Source organism: Pseudophryne corroboree, chromosome 1 (genome assembly GCF_028390025.1).
Source record: "Pseudophryne corroboree isolate aPseCor3 chromosome 1, aPseCor3.hap2, whole genome shotgun sequence".
In the NCBI taxonomy this organism is placed as follows: domain Eukaryota; kingdom Metazoa; phylum Chordata; class Amphibia; order Anura; family Myobatrachidae; genus Pseudophryne; species Pseudophryne corroboree.
The window spans coordinates 787,685,758-787,712,296 of record NC_086444.1 but is presented as its reverse complement, the minus strand read 5'-3'; the positions used below and the strand labels follow the sequence as shown (position 1 = coordinate 787,712,296).

Genomic DNA, 26,539 nt, shown 5'->3' with positions numbered 1-26,539 from the left:
ACGGGATCCGCAGGAGACATGGGCACTTTAAGACTTTGGAAAAGGGGTGTGCACTGGCTCCTCCCTCTATGCCCCTCCTCCAGACTCCAGTTTTAGAATTGTGCCCAGTGAGACTGGACGCACTACAGGGAGCTCTACTGGGCAGCTTAAGTCACCTCAGAAAAAAGTCTGGCAAGGGGACATTAGTGTTATACACTGTCCTAACCCCCGCCAGTATATTTTATATTATTAAGAGCGGGACGGAAGCGTGCCATTAAGGGGTTGGAGCTTCGTCCCCACAGCTCACCTCGGCGACATTTCCTCTCCGCTGGCTGCAGAAACGCTGGTCCTTCCTCACACTGCTGAACAAGTATCAGGGGTGCAAAACGGGGGGAGGGGGGGCAGGTCATTTTGTGCTATATTATATTATGTAAAAAGCACTACAGATGTTTGGGGCATTTTAGTTACCGCTGCTGACCCATTGATCTGGCGCTGGGGTGTGAGCTGGCAAATTCCTTCGGTGTCTCTCGGACACTGATACCGACACGGGCACTGATTCCAGTGTCGACTATAGCGATTCCAGATTAGATCCAAAATTGGCAAAGAGTATTCAGTACATGATTGTGGCTATTAAAGAGGTATTGCATATTACTGAGAACCCTGCGGTTCCGGATAAAAGGGTCTGTATGTATAAGAAAAAGAAACCTGAAATAATGTTTCCTCTCTCTCATGAACTGAATACTTTATTTGGGAAAGTCCTGACAGAAGGTTTCAGATTCCCAAAGGATTCCGGTAGCTTATCCGTTCCCCACGGGGGATAGGGAAAAGTGGGAGTCACCCCCCCCATTGTGGACAAGGCCCTATCGCGGCTGTCTAAAAAGGTGGCTCTCCCGTCACGGCAGTCCTTGAAGACCCTGCAGATCCTAAGCAGGAAGCTACGTTAAAACCCCTACTAGAGGAAGGGGAAGAGGTAAGCGGTCACCAGCCTTGTCAGGCTCCCAGGAGCAGAAGTCCTCCCAGGTTTCTGCCAATTCCACTGCATGACGTTGGGGCTCCTATGCGGGTGTCCGCACCGGTGGGGGCACGTCACAAACTCTTCAGTCAGTGCTGGGTTCGTTCGGACCTAAACCCATGGATTTTGCAAATAATATCCCAAGGATACAAACTGGAGTTTCAGGACGTCCCCCCTCACCGATTTTTCAAATCGGCCTTGCCAGTTTCTCTCCCGGACAGAGAGGAAATTTGCAACGCCATACAAAGTTTATGTCAAAATCAGGTTGTCATCAGGGTTCCCCGGTCACAACAAGGAGAAGGCTTTTATTCAAGTCTTTTTGTGGTTCCAAAGCCGGATGGCTCGGTCCGGCCAATCCTGAACCTGAAATCCCTCAATTTCTACCTAAAAAAATTCAAATTCAAAATGGAGTCTCTCCGAGCAGTGATCTCCAGTCTGGAGGAAGGGGATTTTATGGTGTCGGTGGTCATAAAGGATGCCTACTTACATATCCCCATTTATCCTCCGTGTCAGGCTTACCTAAGGTTTGCAATTCAAGATTGTCATTACCAATTTCAGACATTGCCGTTTGGTCTGTCCATGGCTCCGAGGATTTTCACCAAAGTAATGGTGGAAATGATGGTTCTCCTTCGCAAGCAAGGAGTCACAATTATCCCGTACTTGGACGATCTCCTGATAAAGGCGAGATCCAGGGACCAGTTGGAAAAAAGCGTGGCCTTGTCTCTGACAGTTCTTCAACAACACGGTTGGCTCCCGAACTTGCCAAAATCACAGTTGATTCAGACAACGAGATTGTCAGTTTTGGGGATGATACTGGACACAGAACTACAGAGAATTTTTTCTTCCGGTGGAAAAGGCTCAGGAACTTCAGAGCCTGGTCAAGCAAATCCTGAAACCACCAAGAGTGTCAATTCATCAGTGCACTCGGTTGCTGGGGAAGATGGTGGCAACCTACGAGGCCATTCAGTTTGGCAGATTCCATGCCAGAGTATTTCAGTGGGACCTGTTGGACAAGTGGTCCGGATCCCACCTGCACATGTACCGGAAGATAGTCCTGTCTTCAAAGACCAGAATATTGCTCCTGTGGTGGCTACACACCTCTCACCTCCTGGAGGGATGCAGGTTCGGGATCCAGGACTGGATACTAATGACCACGGATGCAAGTCTCCGAGGATGGGGTGCAGTCACGCAAGGGGAAAACTTTCAAGGAAGATGGTCAGGCCAGGAAACTTGCCTACACATAAACGTTCTGGAGTTAAGGGCCATTTCCAATGGCCTAGTGCAGGCGGAACATCTTCAAAATCTGCCCGTGCTGATCCAATCAGGCAATGTGACAGCAGTAGCGTACATAAACCGCCAAGGAGGAACAAAAAGCAGAGCGGCAATGACAGAAGTCAGAAAGGTTCTCCGCTGGGCAGAGAAGCATACAAGAGCGCTGTCAGCGATCTTCATTCCAGGAGTAGATAACTGGGAAGCAGACTTTCTCAGCCGACACAATCTCCACCCAGGAGAATGGAGCCTCCATCAAGAGGTTTTCACAGAAGTCACAAGTCATTGGGGAATTCCTCACGTGGACACTGTATCTGCAGTTGTTGTTTCTGGTTACACGCATGTTGTGTTATGTTTATAGTCAGCCTGTTGCTGACATTGGTTCATGCCGTTGGCTTGGGTTCTGTTGAATGCCACATTATGCGGCGTGTTGCGGTGTGTGCTGGTATGTATATCACCTTAATTAACAATAAATCCTTTCCTTGAAATTTGTCCATCTCCCTGGGCACAGTTCCTATAACTGGAGTCTGGAGGAGGGGCATAGAGGGAGGAGCCAGTGCACACCCCTTTTCCAAAGTCTTAGGGGTATATGCAATTGCAGTCGAATTCCCGAAAATGTCGAAAAACTGGACATTTTCGCCCAAAAAAAAATTCGACAATGCAATACAGTACTTTTCGCCAAAAAAACGGCCATTCCAAATTCGACTTTTTGAAATTCGACATTTCTGCAATGGTACAAATGCGACATTTCGACAAAAGTATATTCAATTGAAGATTGTAAATTCGACAACAGTGCTTTTAGACAGTAAATTCGTCATTTTCAATCCGCCACACTTTGCTGGCGGAATCTAATAAAATTTTTTAAAAACATGTTTTTTTTTGTGTTTTTTTTATTGGTAATAGCATATCTATTTATATTAGAAGGGATTAGGTACTTGGTTTGTCTATTTAGGAGGCACAAGTATTATTTATATATTTTTAAAAATATTATTTTAATTTGTAATTTTTTTTAATGGGATGGTGTAAAAATCAGAAAAAAAAAAATGCGTGGGGTCCCCCCTTCTAAGCATAACCAGCCTCGGGCTCTTTGAGCCGGTCCTGGTTGCCAAAATACGGGGGGGGGGAAATGACAGGGGATCCCCCGTATTTTAACAACCAGCACCGGGCTCCACTAGCTGGACAGATAATGCCACAGCCGGGGGTCACTTTTATACAGCGCCCTGCGGCCGTGGCATTAAATACCCAACTAGTCACCCCTGGCCGGGGTACCCTGGAGTGGGGACCCCTTCAACCAAGGGATCCCCCCCCAGCCACCCAAGGGCCAGGGGTGAAGCCCGAGGCTGCCCCCCCCATCCAAGGGCTGCGGATGGGGGGCTGATAGCCTTGTTGAAAATGTAAGAATATCGGTTTTTGTAGAAGAACTACAAGTCCCAGCAAGCCTCCCCCGCAAGCCGGTACTTGGAGAACCACAAGTACCACCATGAGGGGGGGGGGGGAACAGGCCCGCTGGTACCTGTAGTTCTACTGCAAAAAAAATACCCAAATAAAAACAGGACACAGACACCGTGAAAGTATAACTTTATTACATACATGCCAACACACATACTTACCTATGTTGACACGCCGACTCTGGCCTCGTCTCCAATGTCGACCGGGGTACCTGAAAATAAAATTTCTCTAACGTCCTAAGTGGATGCTGGGGACTCCGTCAGGACCATGGGGAATAGCGGCTCCGCAGGAGACAGGGCACAAAAAGTAAAAGCTTTTGGACCTAGGTGGTGTGCACTGGCTCCTCCCCCTATGACCCTCCTCCAAGCCTCAGTTAGATCTTTGTGCCCGGCCGAGAAGGGTGCAATCTAGGTGGCTCTCCTGAGCTGCTTAGAAGTAAAAGTATACTTAGGTTTTTATTTTTATTTTCAGTGAGTCCTGCTGGCAACAGGCTCACTGCAGCGTGGGACTAAGGGGAGAAGAAGCGAACTCACCTGCGTGCAGAGTGGATTGGGCTTCTTGGCTACTGGACATTAGCTCCAGAGGGACGATCACAGGCCCAGCCATGGATGGGTCCCGGAGCCGCGCCGCCGGCCCCCTTACAGATGCTGAAGCAAGAAGAGGTCCATAAATCGGCGGCAGAAGACTTTCCTGTCTTCATAAGGTAGCGCACAGCACTGCAGCTGTGCGCCATTGCTCTCAGCACACTTCACACTTCGGTCACTGAGGGTGCAGGGCGCTGGGGGGGGGGGCGCCCTGGGAAGCAATGAATTTACCTTATTTGGCAAAAAATACATCACATATAGCTCCTGGGCTATATGGATGTATTTAACCCCTGCCAGTTTTCCAGAAAAAAGCGGGAGAAGAGCCCGCCGTGAAGGGGGCGGGGCCTATCTCCTCAGCACACAGCGCCATTTTTCCCACACAGCTCCGCTGGTAGGAAGGCTCCCAGAATCTCCCCTGCATCCTGCACTACAGAAACAGGGTAAAAAAGAGAGGGGGGCACTTATTTGGCAAAATAACAGATATAAGCAGCTATAAGGGATAGACACTTATTGTAAGGTTGTCCCTATACATATATAGCGCTCTGGTGTGTGTGCTGGCAAACTCTCCCTCTGTCTCCCCAAGGGGCTAAGTGGGGTCCTGTCCTCTATCAGAGCATTCCCTGTGTGTGTGCTGGGTGTCGGTACGTGTGTGTCGACATGTATGAGGAGGAAAATGATGTGGAGGCGGAGCAATTGCCTATAATGGTGATGTCACCCCCTAGGGAGTCGACACCTGAATGGATGGCCGTAATTAAGGAATTACGTGACAGTGTCGGCACGTTACAAAAAACTGTTGACGACATGAGACAGCCGGCAGCTCAGTTAGTGCCTGTCCAGGCGTCTCAAACACCGTCAGGGGCTATAAAACGCCCGTTACCTCAGTGGGTCGACACGGACACAGACACTGACTCCATTGTCGACGGTGAAGAAACAAACGTATTTTCCAGTAGGGCCACACGTTACATGATCACGGCAATGAAGGAGGTTTTGCACATCTCTGATACTGCAAGTACCACGAAAAGGGGTATTATGTGGGGTGTGAAAAAACTACCCGTAGTTTTTCCTGAATCAGAGGAATTGAATGAAGTGTGTGATGAAGCGTGGGTTACCCCCGACAAAAAACTGCTAATTTCTAAAAAAATATTGGCACTATATCCCTTCCCACCAGAGGTTAGGGCTCGTTGGGAAACACCCCCTAGGGTAGATAAGGCGCTCACACGCTTATCAAAACAAGTGGCGTTACCGTCTCCAGAAACGGCCGCCCTTAAGGAGCCAGCAGATAGGAGGCTGGAAAATATCCTTAAAAGTATATACACACATACTGGTGTTATACTGCGACCAGCAATCGCCTCAGCCTGGATGTGCAGTGCTGGGGTGGCGTGGTCGGACTCCCTGACTGAGAATATTGATACCCTGGATAGGGACAGTATTTTATTGACTATTGAGCAATTAAAAGATGCATTTTTATATATGCGAGATGCACAGAGAGATATTTGCACTCTGGCATCAAGAGTAAGTGCGCTGTCCATTTCTGCCAGAAGAGCGTTATGGACGCGACAGTGGTCAGGTGATGCGGATTCAAAACGGCACATGGAGGTATTGCCGTATAAAGGGGAGGAGTTATTTGGGGTCGGTCTATCAGACCTGGTAACCACGGCAACGGCTGGGAAATCCACATTTTTACCTCAAGTCACCTCTCAACAGAAAAAGACACCGTCTTTTCAGCATCAGTCCTTTCGTTCCCATAAAGGCAAGCGGACAAAAGGACAGTCATATCTGCCCCGGGGTAGAGGAAGGGGAAAAAGACTGCAGCAGACAGCTTCTTCCCAAGAACAGAAGCACTCTTCCGCTTCTGCCAAGTCCTCAGCATGACGCTGGGTCCTTACAAGCAGACTCAGGTACGGTGGGAGGTCGTCTCAGAAATTTCAGCGCGCAGTGGGCTCACTCGCAAGTGAACCCCTGGATCCTGCAAGTAGTATCTCAGGGGTACAAATTGGAATTCGAGACGTCTCCCCCTCGCCGGTTCCTGAAGTCTGCTTTACCAATAGCTCCCTCCGACAGGGAGGCGGTATTGGGAGCCATTCACAAGCTGTACTCCCAACAGGTGATAATAAAAGTACCCCTCCTACAACAAGGGAAGGGATATTACTCCACACTGTTTGTGGTACCGAAACCAGACGGTTCGGTGAGACCGATTTTAAATCTAAAATCTTTGAACACTTATATCAAAAGGTTCAAATTCAAGATGGAATCACTCAGAGCAGTGATAGCGAACCTGGAAGAAGGGGACTATATGGTGTCTCTGGACATCAAGGATGCCTATCTCCATGTCCCGATTTGCCCTTCTCACCAAGGGTATCTCAGGTTCGTAATACAGAACTGTCATTATCAGTTTCAGACGCTGCCGTTTGGATTGTCCACGGCACCCCGGGTCTTTACCAAGGTAATGGCCGAAATGATGATTCTTCTTCGAAGAAAAGGCGTATTAATTATCCCTTACTTGGACGATCTCCTAATAAGGGCAAGGTCCAGAGAACAGTTAGAAGTCGGAGTAGCACTATCTCAAGAAGTACTACAACAGCACGGGTGGATTTTAAATATTCCAAAATCGCAGCTGATTCCGACGACACGTCTGCTGTTCCTAGGGATGATTCTGGACACAGTCCAGAAAAAGGTGTTTCTCCCGGAGGAGAAAGCCAGGGAGTTATCCGAGCTAGTCAGGAACCTCCTAAAACCAGGAAAGGTGTCAGTGCATCAATGCACAAGGGTCCTGGGAAAAATGGTGGCTTCTTACGAAGCGATTCCATTCAGCAGATTCCACGCAAGAATTTTTCAGTGGGATCTGCTGGACAAATGGTCCGGATCGCATCTTCAGATGCATCAGAAAATAACCCTGTCTCCAAGGACAAGGGTATCTCTTCTGTGGTGGCTGCAAAGTGCTCATCTCCTAGAGGGCCGCAGATTCGGCATTCAGGACTGGATCCTGGTGACCACGGATGCCAGCCTGAGAGGCTGGGGAGCAGTCACACAAGGAAGAAACTTCCAGGGAGTGTGGTCAAGCCTGGAGACTTCACTTCACATAAATATACTGGAACTAAGGGCAATTTACAATGCTCTAAGCCTAGCAAAGCCTCTGCTTCAGGGTCAGCCGGTGTTGATCCAGTCGGACAACATCACAGCAGTCGCCCACATAAACAGGCAGGGCGGCACAAGAAGCAGGAGGGCAATGACAGAAGCTGCAAGGATTCTGCAATGGGCGGAAAATCATGTGATAGCACTGTCAGCAGTGTTCATTCCGGGAGTGGACAACTGGGAAGCAGACTTCCTCAGCAGACACGACCTACACCCGGGAGAGTGGGGACTTCATCCGGAAGTCTTCCTCATGATTGTGAACCGTTGGGAAAAACCAAAGGTGGACATGATGGCGTCACGCCTCAACAAAAAACTAGACAGGTATTGCGCCAGGTCAAGAGACCCGCAGGCAATAGCTGTGGACGCTCTGGTAACACCTTGGGTGTTCCAGTCGGTGTATGTGTTCCCTCCTCTGCCTCTCTTACCCAAGGTACTGAGAATTATAAGACGGAGAGGAGTAAGAACTATACTAGTGGCTCCGGATTGGCCAAGAAGGACTTGGTACCCGGAACTTCAAGAGATGCTCACAGAGGACCCGTGGCCTCTGCCGCTAAGAAGGGACCTGCTTCAGCAGGGACCCTGTCTGTTCCAAGACTTACCGCGGCTGCGTTTGACGGCATGGCGGTTGAACGCCGGATTCTGAAGGAAAAAGGCATTCCAGATGAAGTTATTCCTACCCTGATTAAAGCTAGGAAGGATGTAACCGCACAGCATTATCACCGTATTTGGCGAAAATATGTTGCGTGGTGCGAGACCAAGAAGGCCCCGACAGAGGAATTTCAACTAGGTCGTTTCCTACATTTCCTGCAAACAGGACTGTCCATGGGCCTAAAGTTAGGGTCCATTAAGGTTCAAATTTCGGCCTTGTCGATTTTCTTTCAGAGAGAATTGGCTTCATTTCCTGAAGTTCAGACTTTTGTAAAAGGGGTACTGCATATACAGCCTCCCTTTGTGCCCCCAGTGGCACCTTGGGATCTCAATGTAGTTTTGGGATTCCTAAAATCACATTGGTTTGAGCCACTTGCCACGGTGGAATTAAAATATCTCACATGGAAAGTGGTAATGTTGTTGGCCCTGGCTTCTGCCAGGCGAGTATCTGAATTGGCGGCTTTATCCTATAAAAGCCCTTACCTGATATTTCATTCGGATAGGGCGGAATTGAGGACTCGTCCTCAATTTCTTCCTAAGGTGGTTTCAGCGTTTCACCTAAACCAACCTATTGTGGTGCCTGCGGCTACTAGGGACTTGGAGGACTCCAAGTTGCTGGACGTAGTCAGGGCCCTGAAAATATATGTTTCCAGGACGGCTGGAGTCAGGAAATCTGACTCGCTGTTTATCCTGTATGCACCCAACAAGCTGGGTGCTCCTGCTTCTAAGCAGACTATTGCGCGTTGGATTTGTAGTACAATTCAGCTTGCACATTCTGTGGCAGGCCTGCCACAGCCAAAATCTGTAAAAGCCCATTCCACAAGGAAAGTGGGCTCATCTTGGGCGGCTGCCCGAGGGGTCTCGGCTTTACAACTTTGCCGAGCAGCTACTTGGTCAGGGGCAAACACGTTTGCTAAATTCTACAAATTTGATACCCTGGCTGAGGAGGACCTGGAGTTCTCTCATTCGGTGCTGCAGAGTCATCCGCACTCTCCCGCCCGTTTGGGAGCTTTGGTATAATCCCCATGGTCCTGACGGAGTCCCCAGCATCCACTTAGGACGTTAGAGAAAATAAGATTTTACTCACCGATAAATCTATTTCTCGTAGTCCGTAGTGGATGCTGGGCGCCCATCCCAAGTGCGGATTGTCTGCAATGCTTGTACATAGTTATTGTTAACAAAATCGGGTTTTTGTTGTAGTGAGCCATCTTTTCAGAGGCTCCTCTGTTATCATACTGTTAACTGGGTTCAGATCACAAGTTGTACGGTGTGATTGGTGTGGCTGGTATGAATCTTACCCGGGATTCAAAATCCTTCCTTATTGTGTACGCTCGTCCGGGCACAGTATCCTAACTGAGGCTTGGAGGAGGGTCATAGGGGGAGGAGCCAGTGCACACCACCTAGGTCCAAAAGCTTTTACTTTTTGTGCCCTGTCTCCTGCGGAGCCGCTATTCCCCATGGTCCTGACGGAGTCCCCAGCATCCACTACGGACTACGAGAAATAGATTTATCGGTGAGTAAAATCTTATTTATACTCACCTGATCCAGTGTCCAGTTCTTTTATTATAATCCACGTACTTGGCAAAACAAAAAAACGCATTTACCCGAACCAGACGGACTGAAAGGGGTCCCATGTTTACACATGGGACCCCTTTCCCCGAATGCAGAGACCCCCCGTGACTCCTGTCACAGAAAGGTCCCTTCAGCTAATCAGGAAGCGCCACTTCGTGGCACTCTCCCGATTGGCTGTATGCGCGTCGGAGCTATCAGACGCGCATCGCACAGCCCCCTCCAGTATCTTCAATGGTGGGACTTGCGGTCAGCGGTGAGGTCACCCGCGGTGATGTTTCCCGTATTTTGGCAACCAGGACCGGCTCAAAGAGCCCGAGGCTGGTTATGCTTAGGAGGGGGGGGGCCCACGCAATTTTTTTTCGGGTTTTTTTCCCGTTTTTTTCCCGTTTTTAAAACATTTTTAAAAATCTAATCAAAATCCGTCAAATCGGCTGTTTTTCGACAGCGGGACTGTCGAATTCGTTTTTTATTGAATATGTCGAATTCCGGCACCCACCTACCGGAATTCGACGGTCGAATTGTGTCAAATTTTAAAACGGGCGAAAAATTGCCGCAATTCGCCCATAATTGCATATACCCCTTAAAGTGCCCATGTCTCCTGCGGATCCAGTCTATACCCCATGGTTCTTTTGGTGTCCCCAGCATCCTCTACGGACCAAGAGAAAAGAATTTACCGGTAGGTATTAAAATCCTATTTTTTCTTGGTTTCATTATTACCAATTAGTTTTCATATAAAATATGCCCTCTATTTAAAGATACATGATGCCATGTAAGACGGCATGGCCTGTTCCATGAGCACATACTGACAGATCAACTGCACTGTGGGAATAAATGTGTAGACCCACGTGCGGTAGCTTTAATTATGTATACTGCATCGTTCTGTTATCTCAGACAAAGAATACAGGGCACCCTACATTAAGCAGCCGTTTCCCCGATATGACCTGATCTGTTGATCAAAAATGCAGATTGACAGCAATCGATGAACAGAGATCAGTTGGGGAATTAGGTAAATTCTGCATATTATAATTTCTCAATTTACCAATTCAGATAATATAGTTGGGATTGGAAAATCAGGAAAGTTCAATATGTTGAGTATTCAAGATTCCCCAACCCAGGCGTCAGGGGATCGGGAAATTGTGACAATCCATTGCAGATGCCTTAAAACAGAAGGTTGCTCCCACAGTTGTTGCCCATTTTTTTGCCACTACAAAAAATTAGTTGCTCTGATGCTGATCCTCTCAGTTTTAGCATACATCTTCTAAACATGGCCAGTCTATCCAAGCTGTCTGATTTACTCCCAAGGGTGTTGTCAGCAGTACCTAATCTGAGTCAGATGCTCCGCCTACTCAGTCCCTCAGAAGACAGTTTTAGTTGGTCTGTGGGTGTGAAGAAGAGGGCTTCTTCCAGAGTCAAGGCCTGATAGGGAGTTCCTGACTAATATCCATTGATACCATCAGAGCTCTGATCAAAACTAATGATACCCTCTTTATTTCTAGAAACTCTGACTTGGGAAGTCTTATTCCTCTATGACAAACAGGGTTATATTAAAACAGAATGTTAACAAAGAGCTTGATTATAGGGCAGTGGTGGAATCAAAGTCTCCTAAGAAGATGTCTTCCGTCTGTTAAGACTTTCCAGATTTTCTCTGTTGTCAGAGGATTACCTAGTGATGTCGGCAGAGCACAGATACACTTTTTTGTTTCTCTTCTACACTATTGCTCTATATAGCCTTATTTATGGCTTAAATGAATTAGGAGAATTGAGTATTGTTTTACACAGAGCAAAGTGTCTTAAAAAATGTGCTTCTCTCTCAAAGTGCAATGGAATGGGCAATTCCTCTTCAGAGGAAACCTTGGATTTAGAAAAACCAGTCACTCTCTCAACACAATGTTTCTTGTGAGACCTGGGCCCTGCAGTGGGCAATATTTTTTCAAGAGAAAAAGATGTTATATCTAAGCCCAAGGCTGTCCTTTCCATAGATCTAGCCCAAAAAGGACCTCCCTGGGTGCCATGGAGAATGATTGTCTAATAGTATACTGTTCACACCCTGCTGTGAGTGGACACAAAACTAGACGATTTTTCCCTCATAACAGAGGCTATAGCCAGTGCAAATGATCTAACCCAGGTTGGATCTTCCACTGAGCCAGCTAAAGCTTCAGCCACTTGATTCAGCATTTCGTCACAAACAGTGCATCTAGCATGTGTGTCCCAAATCTGGTAATTTAGCCTGACAACATGAACAAAAGTTCTGAGTACTGGACAGTATTCCCCTTATCACACATAATATGTTTCCATGGAAAATATACACTATACTGATGTATCACCCAGCATATACACAGAAAACTATTTTACAATAAATATCTGAGTAAACATGAATAACTTTGCCAGATATTTATCTAGACTCCCACATGGAAACTTGAGGAAAGAAAGAAGAAAGGAGCTTTGTAATCGTCATCAGCAGATCCACTCTTCAGCTGCTGGACTGAACCATGTTCAGGGTTTCTCCTTCCTGGATGAATCTGCCCCTACTGTCAAACCTTTCACTAGGGTGAGCGAGGAGCCCATTTCAGTCAATCCAGCCACCCCCTCCTTTCCTTAGGTAGGGTGGTCTGGTCCAGTTTTACTTCCTGATTACAGCTGACGTAATCTGTAACAGCCACCAAAACATTCTGAGAGTGCACCTGTCTCCAGTCAGCGTCTCCCTCCAGCATGTTGCTGAAAATAAAATAGTGCAGATGCCCGGACTTCCACTTCCCGCTCTGCATGCCGCTGCAGCCTCACCTTCCCAGCTCTGGTCCCTACTGATGGCACCCCACCGCGCATCCCTGACCGGATTCCAGCACCTACCAGCTTGCTGACGTATTTCTTGGAGCCAGATGCTATATTTACATAGGTAAAGAGAGAGTTTCTAAACTCCATCTTACAAAGACTTGAGCCATAGTGGTGAAGCCGTGGAGCCCAGAGAGGGAAGACGAGAAAATTAAATTTAAAAAAAATAGGATTTTAATACCTACCTTTTCTCGTAGTCCATAAGGGATATTGGGGGAACTAGTAAGATGGGGTATAGACGGGGTCCAAAGGAGCCAGTGCACTTTAAATTTCTTCAACTGGGTGTGCTGGCTCCTCCCCTCTATGCTCCCTCCCACAGGCAGTTATAGGTAAAAACGTGCCCGAAGGAGAAAGGACATATATGAGAGAAGGAAAATTATAACAGAAAAAGTGGTGAGATTTACACACCAGCACACCACTAACATACAACAACCAGCAACGGCTGGTAACAACAACAGCAACAGCTGAACAAGTAACTATAGAACAAAACCTGCAGAAATGTCCACGCACTGAGGCGGGCGCCCAATATCCCTTATGGACTACGAGAAAAGGATTTACCAGTAGGTATTAAAATCCTATTTTCTCTAGCATCCTTAAGGGATATTGGGGGAAACTAGTACGATGGGGACGTCCCAAAGCTTCCAGAACGGGCGGGAACGGGCGGAGACTGCTGCAGCACCGCCTGCCCAAACTGGGTATCCTCTTTGGCCAGGGTATCAAATTTGTAGAACTTCACAAAAGTGTTCTTCTCCGACCAGGTAGCAGCTCGGCATAGTTGCAAGGCACTCCATGGGCAGCCACCTAGGAAGAGCCCACTGATCTAGTAGAGTGGGCCTTTAGAGACTTAGGAACAGGTAAGGCTGCCGACACATAGGCCTGTTGGATAGTAAGCCTAATCCAACGAGCAATGGACTGCTTTGATGCAGGGCAACCCTTCTTCTGCGCATCATAGAGCACAAACAAGGAATCAGTCTTTCTGACCCGAGCTGTACGGTTGACATATATCCTCAAGGCACGCACAGCATCCAATGCCTCCGGAGGAGCAGAAGTGTCAGAACTGGACGGAACCACAATAGGTTGATTCAGATGAAACGAGGAGACAGCCTTTGGCAGGAACTGCTGTCTAGTCCAGAGCTCTGCTCTGTCCTCGTAAAAGACCAAGTAGGGACTTTTACACGATAAGGCCCCCAATTCTGAAACACGTTGAGCAGAAGCCAGGGCCAGTAACATCACAGTCTTCCACGTGAGGTACTTGTCTTTTACCGTCATCAGAGGTTCAAACCAGGAGGACTGTAGAAATTTCAACACCACATCCAAATCCCAGGGTGCCATAGGCGGCACAAAGGCAGATTGTATGTGGAGTACGCCTTGCAAGAAGGACTGAACTTCTGGCAACACTGCCAATTTCTTCTGAAAGAAAATGGAGAGAGCTGAAATCTGGACCTTAATGGAACCCAGACGTAAGCCCTTATCCACACCAGCCTGCAGGAAACATCCCAAGTGAAACTCTGCAGGCGGATACGTGCGTTCCTCGCACCAAGAGACATATCTCCTCCAGATATGATGATAGTGTTTTGACTTCACAGGTTTCCTGGCCTGAACCATAGTTGCAATAACCTTCTTGGAAAGGCCCTTGTGAGCTAGGATGTTCCGCTCAACCTCATTGCCGTCAAACAAAGTCCGGGTAGACAAACGGTCCTTGTTGAAGAAGATCTCTTCTGAGTGGTAGAGGCCAAGGGTCTTCGACGGACATGTCCAGAAGATCTGCATGCCACATCCTCCGAGGCCAATCCGGGGCAATTAGAATTGCCTGAACACCTTGATTCCTGATTCGCTTTAGCATTCTTGGAAGCAATGAGATCGGAGGAATCAGGTATACCAGCCGGTATGGCCAAGGCGAAGCCAGTGCGTCCACTGCCCTCACCTGAGGGTCCCTGGTCCGCGAGCACTACCAGGGAAGTTTCTTGTTGAGACGAGAAGCCATCATGTCTATTTGTGGGTAACCCCACTGGTTGATGATCTGCTGGAACACCAGATGGTGGAGCCCCCACTCCCGTGGGTGGAGATCATGACGACTCAGGAAGTCCACCTCCCAGTTGTCCACACTCGGAATCAAGATTGCTGACATGGCTCTTGCATTTCTTTCCGCCCAGAGGAGTATCTTTGACACCTCTTGCATGCAGTCTCTGCTTTTTGTCCCTCCTTGTCGATTGATATATGCCACCGCCGTGGCGTTGTCTGACTATACATGGATCGCGTGATCCTGGAGTAGAGGAGAGGCTTGAAGTAGAGAATTGTAGATCGCCCGAAGTTCCAGAATGTTGATTGGAAGGAGGCTTTCGTGGGCTGACCACGTGCCCTGGATCTGCGCCCCTTGGGTGACAGCTCCCCATCCTCTCAGACTCGCATCTGTCATGAGGAGGGTCCAATCCTGAATCACGAAACTCTTGCCCTCTAGGAGATTGGAGGGCTGTAGCCACCACAGGAGGGAAATCCTGGCCTGAGGTGACAGCTGAATCATCCGGTGCATCTGGAGATGCGATCCTGACCACTTGCTCAGGAGATCCAACTGAAACGTTCTGGCATGGAACCTCCCATACTCGATTGCCTCGTATGAGGCAACCATCTTTCCCAACAATCTTATGCAGAGATGTACGGACACTCGAGTAGGGTCGGAGCACCATGCAGACCACCTCCTGAAGTGTTTTTGTCTTGTCCTATGGTAGAAACACCTTCTGGGCCACAGTATCCAGCAACATCCCCAGGAACAGGAGCCTCTGAGATGACTTCAGGTGAGACTTCTGTAAGTTGAGGATCCACTTGAACACCCTCAAATAAGGATTCAAGGATTTCAGATTCAGAATGGGTCTGACCGAACTGTCCGGCTTCGGCACCACAAACAGGTTTGAGTAAACCCCTTGCCGCGTTGCGGTAGTGGTACTGGAACAATGACGTGGGACTGGACCAACGTTTGGATAGCCTGTTGCAACGTAACTTGCATATCCTCCAAAGCTGGTAAGCTTGAATTGAAAAATCGTTGGGGAGGAAGCACTGTCGAACTCCAGCTTGTAGCCTTGAGAAACGAGCTCCATGACCCAGGTATCCTGGCAGGAGGTCTCCCAGACGCGGCTGAAGTGATGCAGTCGGGCTTCCACCTCGAGGTCCCCTCGGGGTGGGTGGGCACCGTTATGCTGAAGCCTCAGTGGAAGCAGAACTGGTGGACTGTTCCCGAGAACTGGTACTTGCAGGTTTTCTGGACTTACCGCTGATGCCTCTAGCTGCATTGGAGGCACCTCTGGCTTTCGATCGAAATGTGCAAGACCAAAAGGACTGGACAGAGGGTCCTGGATAGGAGAGTCTCGCTGGTGGGGCACCAGAGGGAAAAAACGTGCATTTCCCAGCCGTAACTTTGGAATTCCATGCATCCAGTTCAACCCCAAAAAGCCAATCCCCAGAAAAGGGGAGGGATTCCACATTACGTTTGGATTCTGCGTCCGCAATCCACTGACGCAACCACAAGGCCCTGCGCGCCGACATCGCCATGGCAGACATCTAAGCATTAATGTTCCCCATCTCCTTGAGGAAATCACAGAGGACATGGGTAGTGTCCTGAATGTGCTTCAGGAGGGTTACTATAGTAACTAAGGGCATATCCCCCGAGAGGCCCCCCTGAATTTGCGTGGCCCAAGAATGAATAGCATGGGTCATCCAGCAACCCGCAATGACCGGTCTTTGTGAAAGGCCGTCTAGAGCAGTGGTTCTCAAACTCGGTCCTCAGGACCCCACACGGTGCATGTTTTGCAGGTAACCCAGCAGGTGCACAGGTGTATTAATTACTCACTGACACATTTTAAAAGGTCCACAGGTGGAGTTAATTATGTCACTTGTGATTCTGTGAGGAGACCTGCAAAACATGCACCGTGTGGGGTCCTGAGGACCGAGTTTGAGAACCTGTGGTCTAGAGTGTATATAGATTTTAGGGTAGTCTCTATCTTTCAATCCCAAGGATCCTTCATAGTAAAGGAGCCCGAGGCAGGCAGCACCGCCTTCTTAGACAGGCGAGAGACTGAGACATCCACCCCAGGGGGTTCCTCCCAAAATGTTCTACCTTGAGGAGCAACTGGAAAATTGCGCACATTTTTTTGGGACACTTGGAATTTTTTGTCTGGATTTTTCCAGGCCTGTTTGAATAAGTCATCCAACTCTGGAGAATCAGGGAAAGTGACATTGGGCTTGTTTTGTACAAAGAAAAACGACTGCGGTGATGCAGCATCCTCTAGAGGGAGCTTTAACACATCCCTTATAGCCAAAATGAGGGGTTCAATACCCTGAGTAGAATCGGGATTCCCACTAATGGGATCCAGGTCATCTCCATCATCTTGAATATCATCATCTGAATCTGATACGTTAAACCATGCTTCTGTGGACCTGCATGAGAGAGGGGGGCATGTGCATCTGCCCTAGCAGCTAAATCTTAAACAGCTTGTTGCAGTAGCTGAGTCTTCTGCACATTAGCAGTGAGCTGGAAAGACATATCTGACATCATAGTCTTTAAGAGACCCTAACCAATGGGGCTCTGGACCCTCTCTCCCAGCCCCTTCACTGATTTGTGAAGATTGACTGCATTGTTCACAGGAAACAGAATCATTATATAATGGAGAGAATCTGGTGTGACATACACTGCTCAGCTTGTGTTAACCCATATTTCACAGTAAGCACAATAACATACACACACACAGATAGTTATAATGCAAGCCTGCCCTGCTGTATGTGAGAGGAGACGCAGATGAGAGAGGACAACAGCACACCCTGTCAGCTTTCTAAACACAGTAAACACTATCAATTTAAGTCCTACAGAGGATTAGGATAGTGTACACAAGCGGCTCTCCCCCTTTGCTACACCCTGTACCAGTTTTCCAGCGTGTCTTGTGAGGCAGGAAGCGCTGTGTGTGCTGTAGATGGCTGCTGTAAGCAGAGCAAGGCGCCAAAACGCCTCAGGTCCCGCTCTGAGTTAGCTCCGCCCCCTCTAATGGCGCCAGAGCTATAATGAATATTTATACTGGCAAAGTCTCCTTCATAGCTTAAAACCTCACACAAGTGCTAGTCAAGCCCTTTTGTGCCAGTTCTACAAAGGGGATCTTAGCAGTAGGAGGGTCCTGTGTGCCGTGCACGTGGTCAGCCGCACTTTGAACCGGGGCCCCCGGTTTGTACTCACCACCGATGTCATCTTCAGGCAGCGTTAGGGGTGTGCGGCGTGCTGTTAAAAGTTAACCCATTAAGGGGGTCATTCAGACCTTGCAGCTATTATGGCACGCAGCGCAGTTTGCCGGTGCATACACGTTGCGGTTGCATCCCCGATGGATGTGACTGACAGCGGCGGGCATTTTTGGGGTGGCGGCACGGCGTGGAGGGGGCAGGGCGGGATGAACGTGAGCGTGCCGGGACGGCTGCGTGATGTCACACGCAGCCGCTCCAATAAAAAACATGGCCACTGAACGTCTGGCAGGGGTCAACCCTAGATCCGATGCGTTCTTAGATTGCGGATGCATCGAGAGGCAGCCCCACACATGAGACTTTGCCCTGTGCTGGGCGGCCTTCAGCATGTGCAGAGATGAACGCAGATCCGGCTGCACATGCAGCGATCTGCGTTTATCTCTGAATAACCCCCTAAGTGCTGAAGCCTCTATCACTCACTAACCTCATGGTTATGAAGTTCCCCCAGGTGAAGGAAAGAGAACAAAATTTTCCACATAAAACAAAAGAATACAATACAATGCCTGAATGTAGGAACGCAATACAATATATAGAACAATGCATGTAGGAACAATGCTTATGGTCTTTAAAAAAAAAACTATCAATATTTTAGAAAAAAAAACACACAACAAAAACACAAACAGAAATGACCCTATAAATCAATGCAGATCAGAAATATTCAACATACCACCCTCCAGATGCTGTGGAACTACACATCCCAGCATGCCCTTTGGCAGGGCCTATTGGAATGTGTAGTTCCACAGCAGCTAGAGGGCAGCATATTGTTATACCCCTGATGATATGAAATATAAAGTACATATTGTGATAATAATCATTTAATCTGTCAGCCACATTTTAGAAACGGTTTGATGTTTGTGAGGGGCAAGTGAAAATCCAGAGTATTAGTTCTTTGTGACAGGTCCTATAAATAAAGGGAATACGTCACATATACATTTAGGGAGTTTGTTGACTATCATTTCTCTAAACTTAACACTTACCAACAGTTTCTGGCCGCAAGGAGGAAACAGATATTTCTGCTCCAATCAAAGAAAACAGCATAGGCTGGAAAATATTCCACGCTACAGCTACTATGTCCTCCACCACGGCCTATAAAAAGAATGTTTAGTTGTCAAAACGTAACATGAAACTACTGAACAACTTACTATGCCAAGAAGTTTAAAAAAAATAGTGGTTAGACAGAAGACTGGAAGCTAATTTACAAAAGGTGTGTTTTAATCATCGCTTCTCCCCACTGCAGCTAAATAAAAGTAAATATAGTGATACTAAACACCCACAATCAAATTTGCATAACAAAGTGAATATATATTTTTCCATCAGCACTGTGTAAATAACATCTAATTATAAACAAATATTCGTAGGTAACACCCAGTGTCCCTTTTCCAAAAAGTCCCCAAAAAAATCTTACAACAAAACAGACCACTACATCCAGCTGTAGGTAAAATACCTTTCCCTTATGGTGTAAGTTATTCTTGCAAATCCTCCTTTATTTTCTCTCACCCCATCACATATGAATTTCAAACTGAAAGGATAAAAGGCGCGTCTACACAGTGGAACCTGGCGGAAAGTAAATCCTTCAGTCCATAAACCAGGCACCCCCTCCGTCCTTTTCTCCTCTATAGTGTCTAAAAACAGATCCCTCCTCAGCGCTGTAACGCATTTCGATGCCAGTATCTTTAAAAAGGTGGTGAAGAGTGTGTATGCCTATTGTTTATCTACTCCTCTACTCAATCCACTGTTACACATCCTCCACATAATCACATTTTGTACAGCTGTTTTCAGATTACTCTGAAGCGCAAACAGTAAGTTGGTTGTGTTCCACCTTCTATTTCCAGTTTCAGGATGTAATACACAATGTATTCCATTTGTGATGCCAAAACCAGAAGCGAGACGCAGCAGACTACTCCAGAGCGCTAATCTGAAGTGGGTTGCATTCCAGCTGTGTTTCACTTCCTACCTCCGGCTTTGTGATGTGTTCCAAGTGCAAATGCAAGCGGAACTTTGGACTTACTTTTCATATTTTTGAACACTACAGTGTTATATGTGAATATTTGTTTATAATTCAATGTTATTTACACAGTGTTGAGGGATTAATATACAGTACACTCACTTTATTAAAACCTGTAAACTGTACGGTTTATTTTTGGAAATGACCCTCCCAATTATGACCTGGAGTAGGACAACAGTCCTGTATACTACTTTCCATTTACAGAATTAAGCAGTGCAGTACCAGTAACACACCATGGGGGAGGTGTATCATCAGTGACTCTTGTGTATCGATTTTCAAGTTGTAGGGCAGCAGTTACTGTATTGTCTCTGCGTAGACGTACCAACATCGCAGTCATCATTCTGTTGTATCACTACGGTATTCAGCCAGCTCTCATTTACACACTCACTTTTGTGGTTTATTGTTTTCTCACATATTGGTAGGATTACCTGGTGGTATGTGTAGCAAGCCAAGCGGTGGCCATAGACTATGAAGGCAGACGTCGGTTATATGTCAATAAAGTGATTTGCATTTTTAAAAAATCATCTTAAAGCTTACTCCTCCCTTCAATAGAAGGGTCTTGAGACCTCCTCCCACATGGTCAGTGGGAGGAGACTACAGTTAGAAGACATTGTTACAGGCAGTGACAGATACGGGGGTACGGAGGGGGGGGGTTGCCCCCCCCTAACAGAGTCTATCCTTGAACACCTCTCTCTACAATCCTGCACTGTGGCTGGTGACTGAACTGATTGATCAGGCTGTGCCGGCTGTAAACAGAGCTCGGATGTGGTGGGTGGAAGGCTGCAGTATCTGGAAGACTATTCCTGCGTGCAACTCCCTCCCAGCCTACAACTGGCACAAGCTAGGCACCGAGGGTAGGAGGACTTTTCCTGGGGGATAGGGGCTGCTGAAAGTTCAGCTCATGGAACAGCTGAGCAACAGTTTGCAGAGAGATAGATGTGTAATAGCAGCCAGCAACAGTATTCTTGGTCCTATCCCCTCTATCTCCATGGATACACCACTACACCCTCTCTTTGCACACCAATAGGTGCACACTCTATGCCCTGCATCACCCAGATAAGTGGCTGCAGATCTGAACACCCGGCCAGGGCTGATGCCTTCCTGTACCTACTGAAAGAGTCTGGTGCTGTGTGTCCTGGACATGGTTCAGGCAGAACTGCCTGCACCTGTCTGAAGAGAGGATGCCAAGTGCTGGGTGCCCGGCTGTGTGCCAGGCAACTCTGCTCGCGTCATTGCTCCCTATAGACTATAGATGCATCTAGCATACTTCACATTGTACATGTACACACACATACACGGGGGTAAATTTACTAAGATGGGAGTTCTATTTAAGATGGGGTGTTGCCCATAGCAACCAGAGTCTACTTCTCATTTATCTAGCACCTTCTAGAAGATAATACCTGGAATCTGATTGGTTGCTAGGTCTATCGTATAGGTGTATCAGCTTCTTATCTGCAACAAAGGGAGTAATAAATATGGAAACTGTAATGTGACAACTAAAGAAAAAAAAAATAAGAATTTACTCACCGGTAATTCTATTTCTCATAGTCCGTAGTGGATGCTGGGGACTCCGTAAGGACCATGGGGATTAGCGGCTCCGCAGGAGACTGGGCACAACTATAAAGAAAGCTTTTAGACTACTGGTGTGCACTGGCTCCTCCCACTAAGACCCTCCTCCAGACCTCAGTTAGGATACTGTGCCCGGAAGAGCTGACACAATTAGGAAGGATTTTGAATCCCGGGTAAGACTCATACCAGCCACACCAATCACACCGTATAACTCGTGATACAATACCCAGTTAACAGCATGATAACAACTGAGCCTCTCAACAGATAGCTCAACAATAACCCTTTAGTTAAGCAATAACTATGTACAAGTATTGCAGACAATCCGCACTTGGGATGGGCGCCCAGCATCCACTACGGACTATGAGAAATAGAATTACCGGTGAGTAAATTCTTATTTTCTCTAACGTCCTAAGTGGATGCTGGGGACTCCGTAAGGACCATGAGGATTATACCAAAGCTCCCAAACGGGCGGGAGAGTGCGGATGACTCTGCAGCACCGAATGAGAGAACTCAAGGTCCTCCTCAGCCAGGGTATCAAATTTGTAGAATTTAGCAAACGTGTTTGCCCCTGACCAAGTAGCAGCTCGGCAAAGTTGAAGAGCCGAGACCCCTCGGGCAGCCGCCCAAGAAGAGCCCACTTTCCTCGTGGAATGGGCTTTTACTGATTTAGGATGCGGCAGTCCAGCCGCAGAATGTGCAAGCTGAATCGTACTACAGATCCAGCGAGCAATAGTCTGCTTAGAAGCAGGTGCACCCAACTTGTTGGGCGCATACAGGATAAAAAGCGAGTCAGTCTTCCTGACTCCAGCTGTCCTGGAAACATAAATTTTTAGGGCCCTGACTACATCCAACAACTTGGAAGCCTCCAAGTCATTCGCAGCCGCAGGCACCACGATAGGTTGGTTCAGATGAAAAGCTGATACCACTTTGGGGAGAAACTGGGGACGAGTCCTCAATTCTGCCCTATCCATATGGAAAATCAGATAAGGGCTTTTACATGACAAAGCCGCCAATTCTGAAACACGCCTGGCCGAAGCCAAGGCCAACAACATGACCACTTTCCACGTGAGATATTTTAAATCCACGGTTTTCAGTGGCTCAAACCAATGTGACTTTAGGAAATCCAACACCACGTTGAGATCCCAAGGTGCCACTGGAGGCACAAAAGGGGGCTGAATATGCAGCACTCCCTTAACAAACGTCTGAACTTCAGGTAGTGAAGCCAATTCTCTCTGGAAGAAAATCGATAGAGCCGAAGTCTAGACCTTAATGGAACCCAATTTAAGGCCCATAGTCACCCCTGACTGTAGGAAGTGCAGGAACCGGCCCAGCTGAAATTCTTCCGTTGGGGCCTTCCTGGCCTCACACCACGCAACATATTTTCGCCATATGCGGTGATAATGGTTCGCGGTTACTTCTTTCCTAGCTTTTATCAGCGTAGGAATGACTTCCTCCGGAATGCCCTTTTCCTTCAGGATCCGGTGTTCAACCGCCATGCCGTCAAACGCAGCCGCGGTAAGTCTTGGAACAGAAAGGGCCCCTGCTGCAGCAGGTCCTGTCTGAGCGGTAGAGGCCATGGGTCCTCTGACATCATTTCTTGAAGTTTCGGATACCACGCTCTTCTTGGCCAATCCGGAACAATGAGTATAGTTCTTACTCCTCTTCTCCTTATTATCCTCAGTACCTTTGGTATGAGAGGAAGAGGAGGGAACACATAAACCGATCGGTACACCCACAGTGTTACCAGAGCGTCCACAGCTATCGCCTGCGGGTCTCTTGACCTGGCGCAATATTTTTCTAGCTTTTTGTTTAGGCGGGACGCCATCATGTCCACCTGTGGTTTTTCCCACTAGTTTACAATCATTTGAAAGACTTCTGGATGAAGTCCCCACTCTCCCGGGTGGAGGTCGTGCCTGCTGAGGAAGTCTGCTTCCCAGTTGTCCACTCCCGGAATGAACACTGCTGACAGTGCTAACACGTGATTTTCCGCCCATCGGAGAATCCTTGTGGCTTCTGCCATCGCCGTCCTGCTTCTCGTGCCGCCCTGTCGATTTACATGGGCGACTGCCGTGATGTTGTCTGACTGGATCAGTACCGGCTGGTTTTGAAGCAGGGGTTTTGCCTGACTTAGGGCATTGTAAATGGCCCTTAGTTCCAGAATATTTATGTGCAGGGAAGTCTCCTGACTTGACCATAGTCCTTGGAAGTTTCTTCCCTGTGTGACTGCTCCCCAGCCTCGAAGGCTGGCATCCGTGGTCACCAGGACCCAGTCCTGTATGCCGAATCTGCGGCCCTCTTGAAGATGAGCACTCTGCAGCCACCACAGCAGAGACACCCTTGTCCTTGGAGACAGGGTTATCAGACGATGCATCTGAAGATGCGATCCGGACCACTTGTCCAACAGGTCCCACTGAAAGGTTCTTGCATGAAACCTGCCGAATGGAATCGCTTCGTAGGAAGCTACCATTTTTCCCAGGATCCGCGTGCAGTGATGCACCGACACCTGTTTTGGTTTTAGGAGGCCTCTGACTAGAGATGACAGCTCCTTGGCCTTCTCCTCCGGGAGAAACTTTTCTCTGTTCTGTGTCCAGAACCATCCCTAGGAACAGCAGGCGTGTCGTAGGGACCAGCTGTGACTTTGGAATGTTTAGAATCCAGCCGTGCTGTTGTAGCACTTCCCGAGATAGTGCTACCCCTACCAACAACTGCTCTCTGGACCTCGCCTTTATCAGGAGATCGTCCAAGTACGGGATAATTAAAACTCCCTTCCTTCGAAGGAGTATCATCATTTCCGCCATTACCTTGGTAAAGACCCTCGGAGCCGTGGAGAGACCGAACGGCAACGTCTGGAATTGGTAATGACAATCTTGTACCACAAACCTGAGGTACTCCTGGTGAGGATGGTAAATGGGGACATGTAGGTAAGCATCCTTGATGTCCAGCGATACCATGTAATCTCCCTCGTCCAGGCTTGCAATAACCGCCCTGAGCGATTCCATCTTGAACTTGCATTTTTTGATATATGTGTTCAAGGATTTCAAATTTAAAATGGGTCTCACCGAACCGTCCGGTTTCGGTACCACAAACATTGTGGAATAGTAACCCCTTCCTTGTTGAAGTAGGGGCACCTTTACTATCACTTGTTGTGAATACAGCTTTTGAATTGCCTGTAACACTGCCTCCCTGCCTGAGGGAGTGGTTGGCAAGGCAGATTTGAGGAAACGGCGGGGGGGGAAACGTCTCGAATTCCAGTTTGTACCCCTGAGATACTATTTGAAGGATCCAGGGATCCACCCGTGAGCGAGCCCACTGATTGCTGAAATGCTTGAGACGGGCCCCCACCGTACCTGGCTCTGCCTGTGGAGCCCCAGCGTCATGCTGTGGACTTTGAGGAAGCGGGGGAGGACTTTTGCTCCTGGGAACTGGCTGTATGCTGCAGCTTTTTCCCTCTACCTCTGCCTCTGGGCAGAAAGGACGCGCCTTTAACCCGCTTGCCCCTATTGGGCCGAAAGGACTGTACCTGATAATACGGTGCTTTCTTTGGTTGTGAGAGAACATGGGGCAAAAATGTAGACTTCCCAGCTGTTGCTGTGGAAACGAGGTCCGAGAGACCATCCCCGAACAATTCCTCACCCTTATAAGGCAGAACTTCCATGTGTCGTTTGGAATCTGCATCACCTGTCCACTGCCGAGTCCATAACCCTCTCCTGGCAGAAATGGACATTGCACTAATTTTGGATGCCAGCCGGCAAATATCCCTCTGTGCATCCCTCATGTATAAAAGTGCGTCTTTTATATGCTCTACGTTCAGCAAAATAGTGTCCCTGTCTAGGGTATCTATATTTTCTGACAGGGAATCTGACCACGCAGCAGCAGCGCTGCACATCCAGGCTGAAGCTATAGCCGGTCTCAGTATCACACCTGTGTGTGTATATATAGATTTCAGGATAGCCTCCTGCTTTCTATCAGCAGATTCCTTCAGGGCGGCCGTATCCGGAGACGGTAGTGCCACCTTCTTTGACAAGCGTGTAAGAGCGCTTTATCCACCCTAGGGGATGTTTCCCAGCGTGACCTATCCTCTGGCGGGAAAGGGTACGCCATTAGTAATCTCTTAGAAATTACCATCTTTTTATCAGGGGAAGCCCACGCTTCTTCACACACTTCATTTAACTCTTCAGATGGAGGAAAAGCTACTGGTAGTTTTTTCTCTCCAAACATTATACCCTTTTTTGTGGTACCGGGGGTAACATCAGAAATGTGCAACACATTTTTCATTGCCTCAATCATGTAACGTGTGGCCCTACTGGAAGTTACATTAGTCTCTTCGTCGTCGACACTGGAGTCAGTATCCGTGTCGACATCTGTGTCAACCATCTGAGGTAGCGGGCGTTTTAGAGCCCCTGATGGTTTTTGAGACGCCTGGGCAGGCACAGGCTGAGAAGCCGGCTGTCCCACATCAGGTATGTCGTCAAACCTTTTATGTAAGGAGTCGACACTATCACGTAATTCCTTCCACAGCACCATCCACTCAGGTGTCGACCCCGCAGGGGGTGACATCACATTTACAGGCATCTGCTCCGCCTCCACATAAGCCTCCTCATCAAACATGTCGACACAGCCGTACCGACACACCGCAAACACACAGGGAATGCTCTGACAGAGGACAGGACCCCACAAAGCCCTTTGGGGAGACAGAGTATGCCAGCACACACCAGAGCGCTATATAACACTGGGATCCCACTATCAATGAGTGTTTTCCCTATAGCTGCTTTTTTATATATATATTACATATATATTTATCTATACTGCGCCTAAATTTAGTGCCCCCCCTCTCTTTTTTACCCTTCTGTAGTATTCTCAGGCTGCAGGGGAGAGCCAGGGAGCTTCCTTCCAGCGGAACTGTGAGGGAAAAATGGCGCCAGTGTGCTGAGGGAGAAGCCCCGCCCCCTTTTCGGCTGACTTTCTCCCGCTTTTTCTGTGATACTGGCAGGGGTAATTTTACATCTATATAGCCTCTGGGACTATATATGATGTATATTTTGCCAGCCAAGGTGTTATTTATTGCCCTCAGGGCACCCCCCCCCCCAGCGCCCTGCACCCATCAGTGACCTAAGTATGAGGTGTACATGAGGAGCAATGGCGCACAGCTGCAGTGCTGTGCACTACCTTGGTGAAGACTGAAGTCTTCTGCCGCCGATTTCAAGGACCTTCTTCGTG

The 26,539-nt window shown here is 48.0% G+C and overlaps 1 protein-coding gene across 1 annotated transcript in view; it reads right to left on the bottom strand.

The window, feature by feature from the left end:
- LOC134910337 (sodium/hydrogen exchanger 9B2-like) overlaps window positions 1-26,539 on the bottom strand; it is a 117,337-nt gene that overhangs the window by 4,545 nt on the left and 86,253 nt on the right. The window contains exon 10 of the mRNA XM_063918236.1: window positions 18,726-18,834. Coding sequence (XP_063774306.1) covers window positions 18,726-18,834 — 109 coding nt within the window. The remainder of the gene's footprint in view (window positions 1-18,725; window positions 18,835-26,539) is intronic.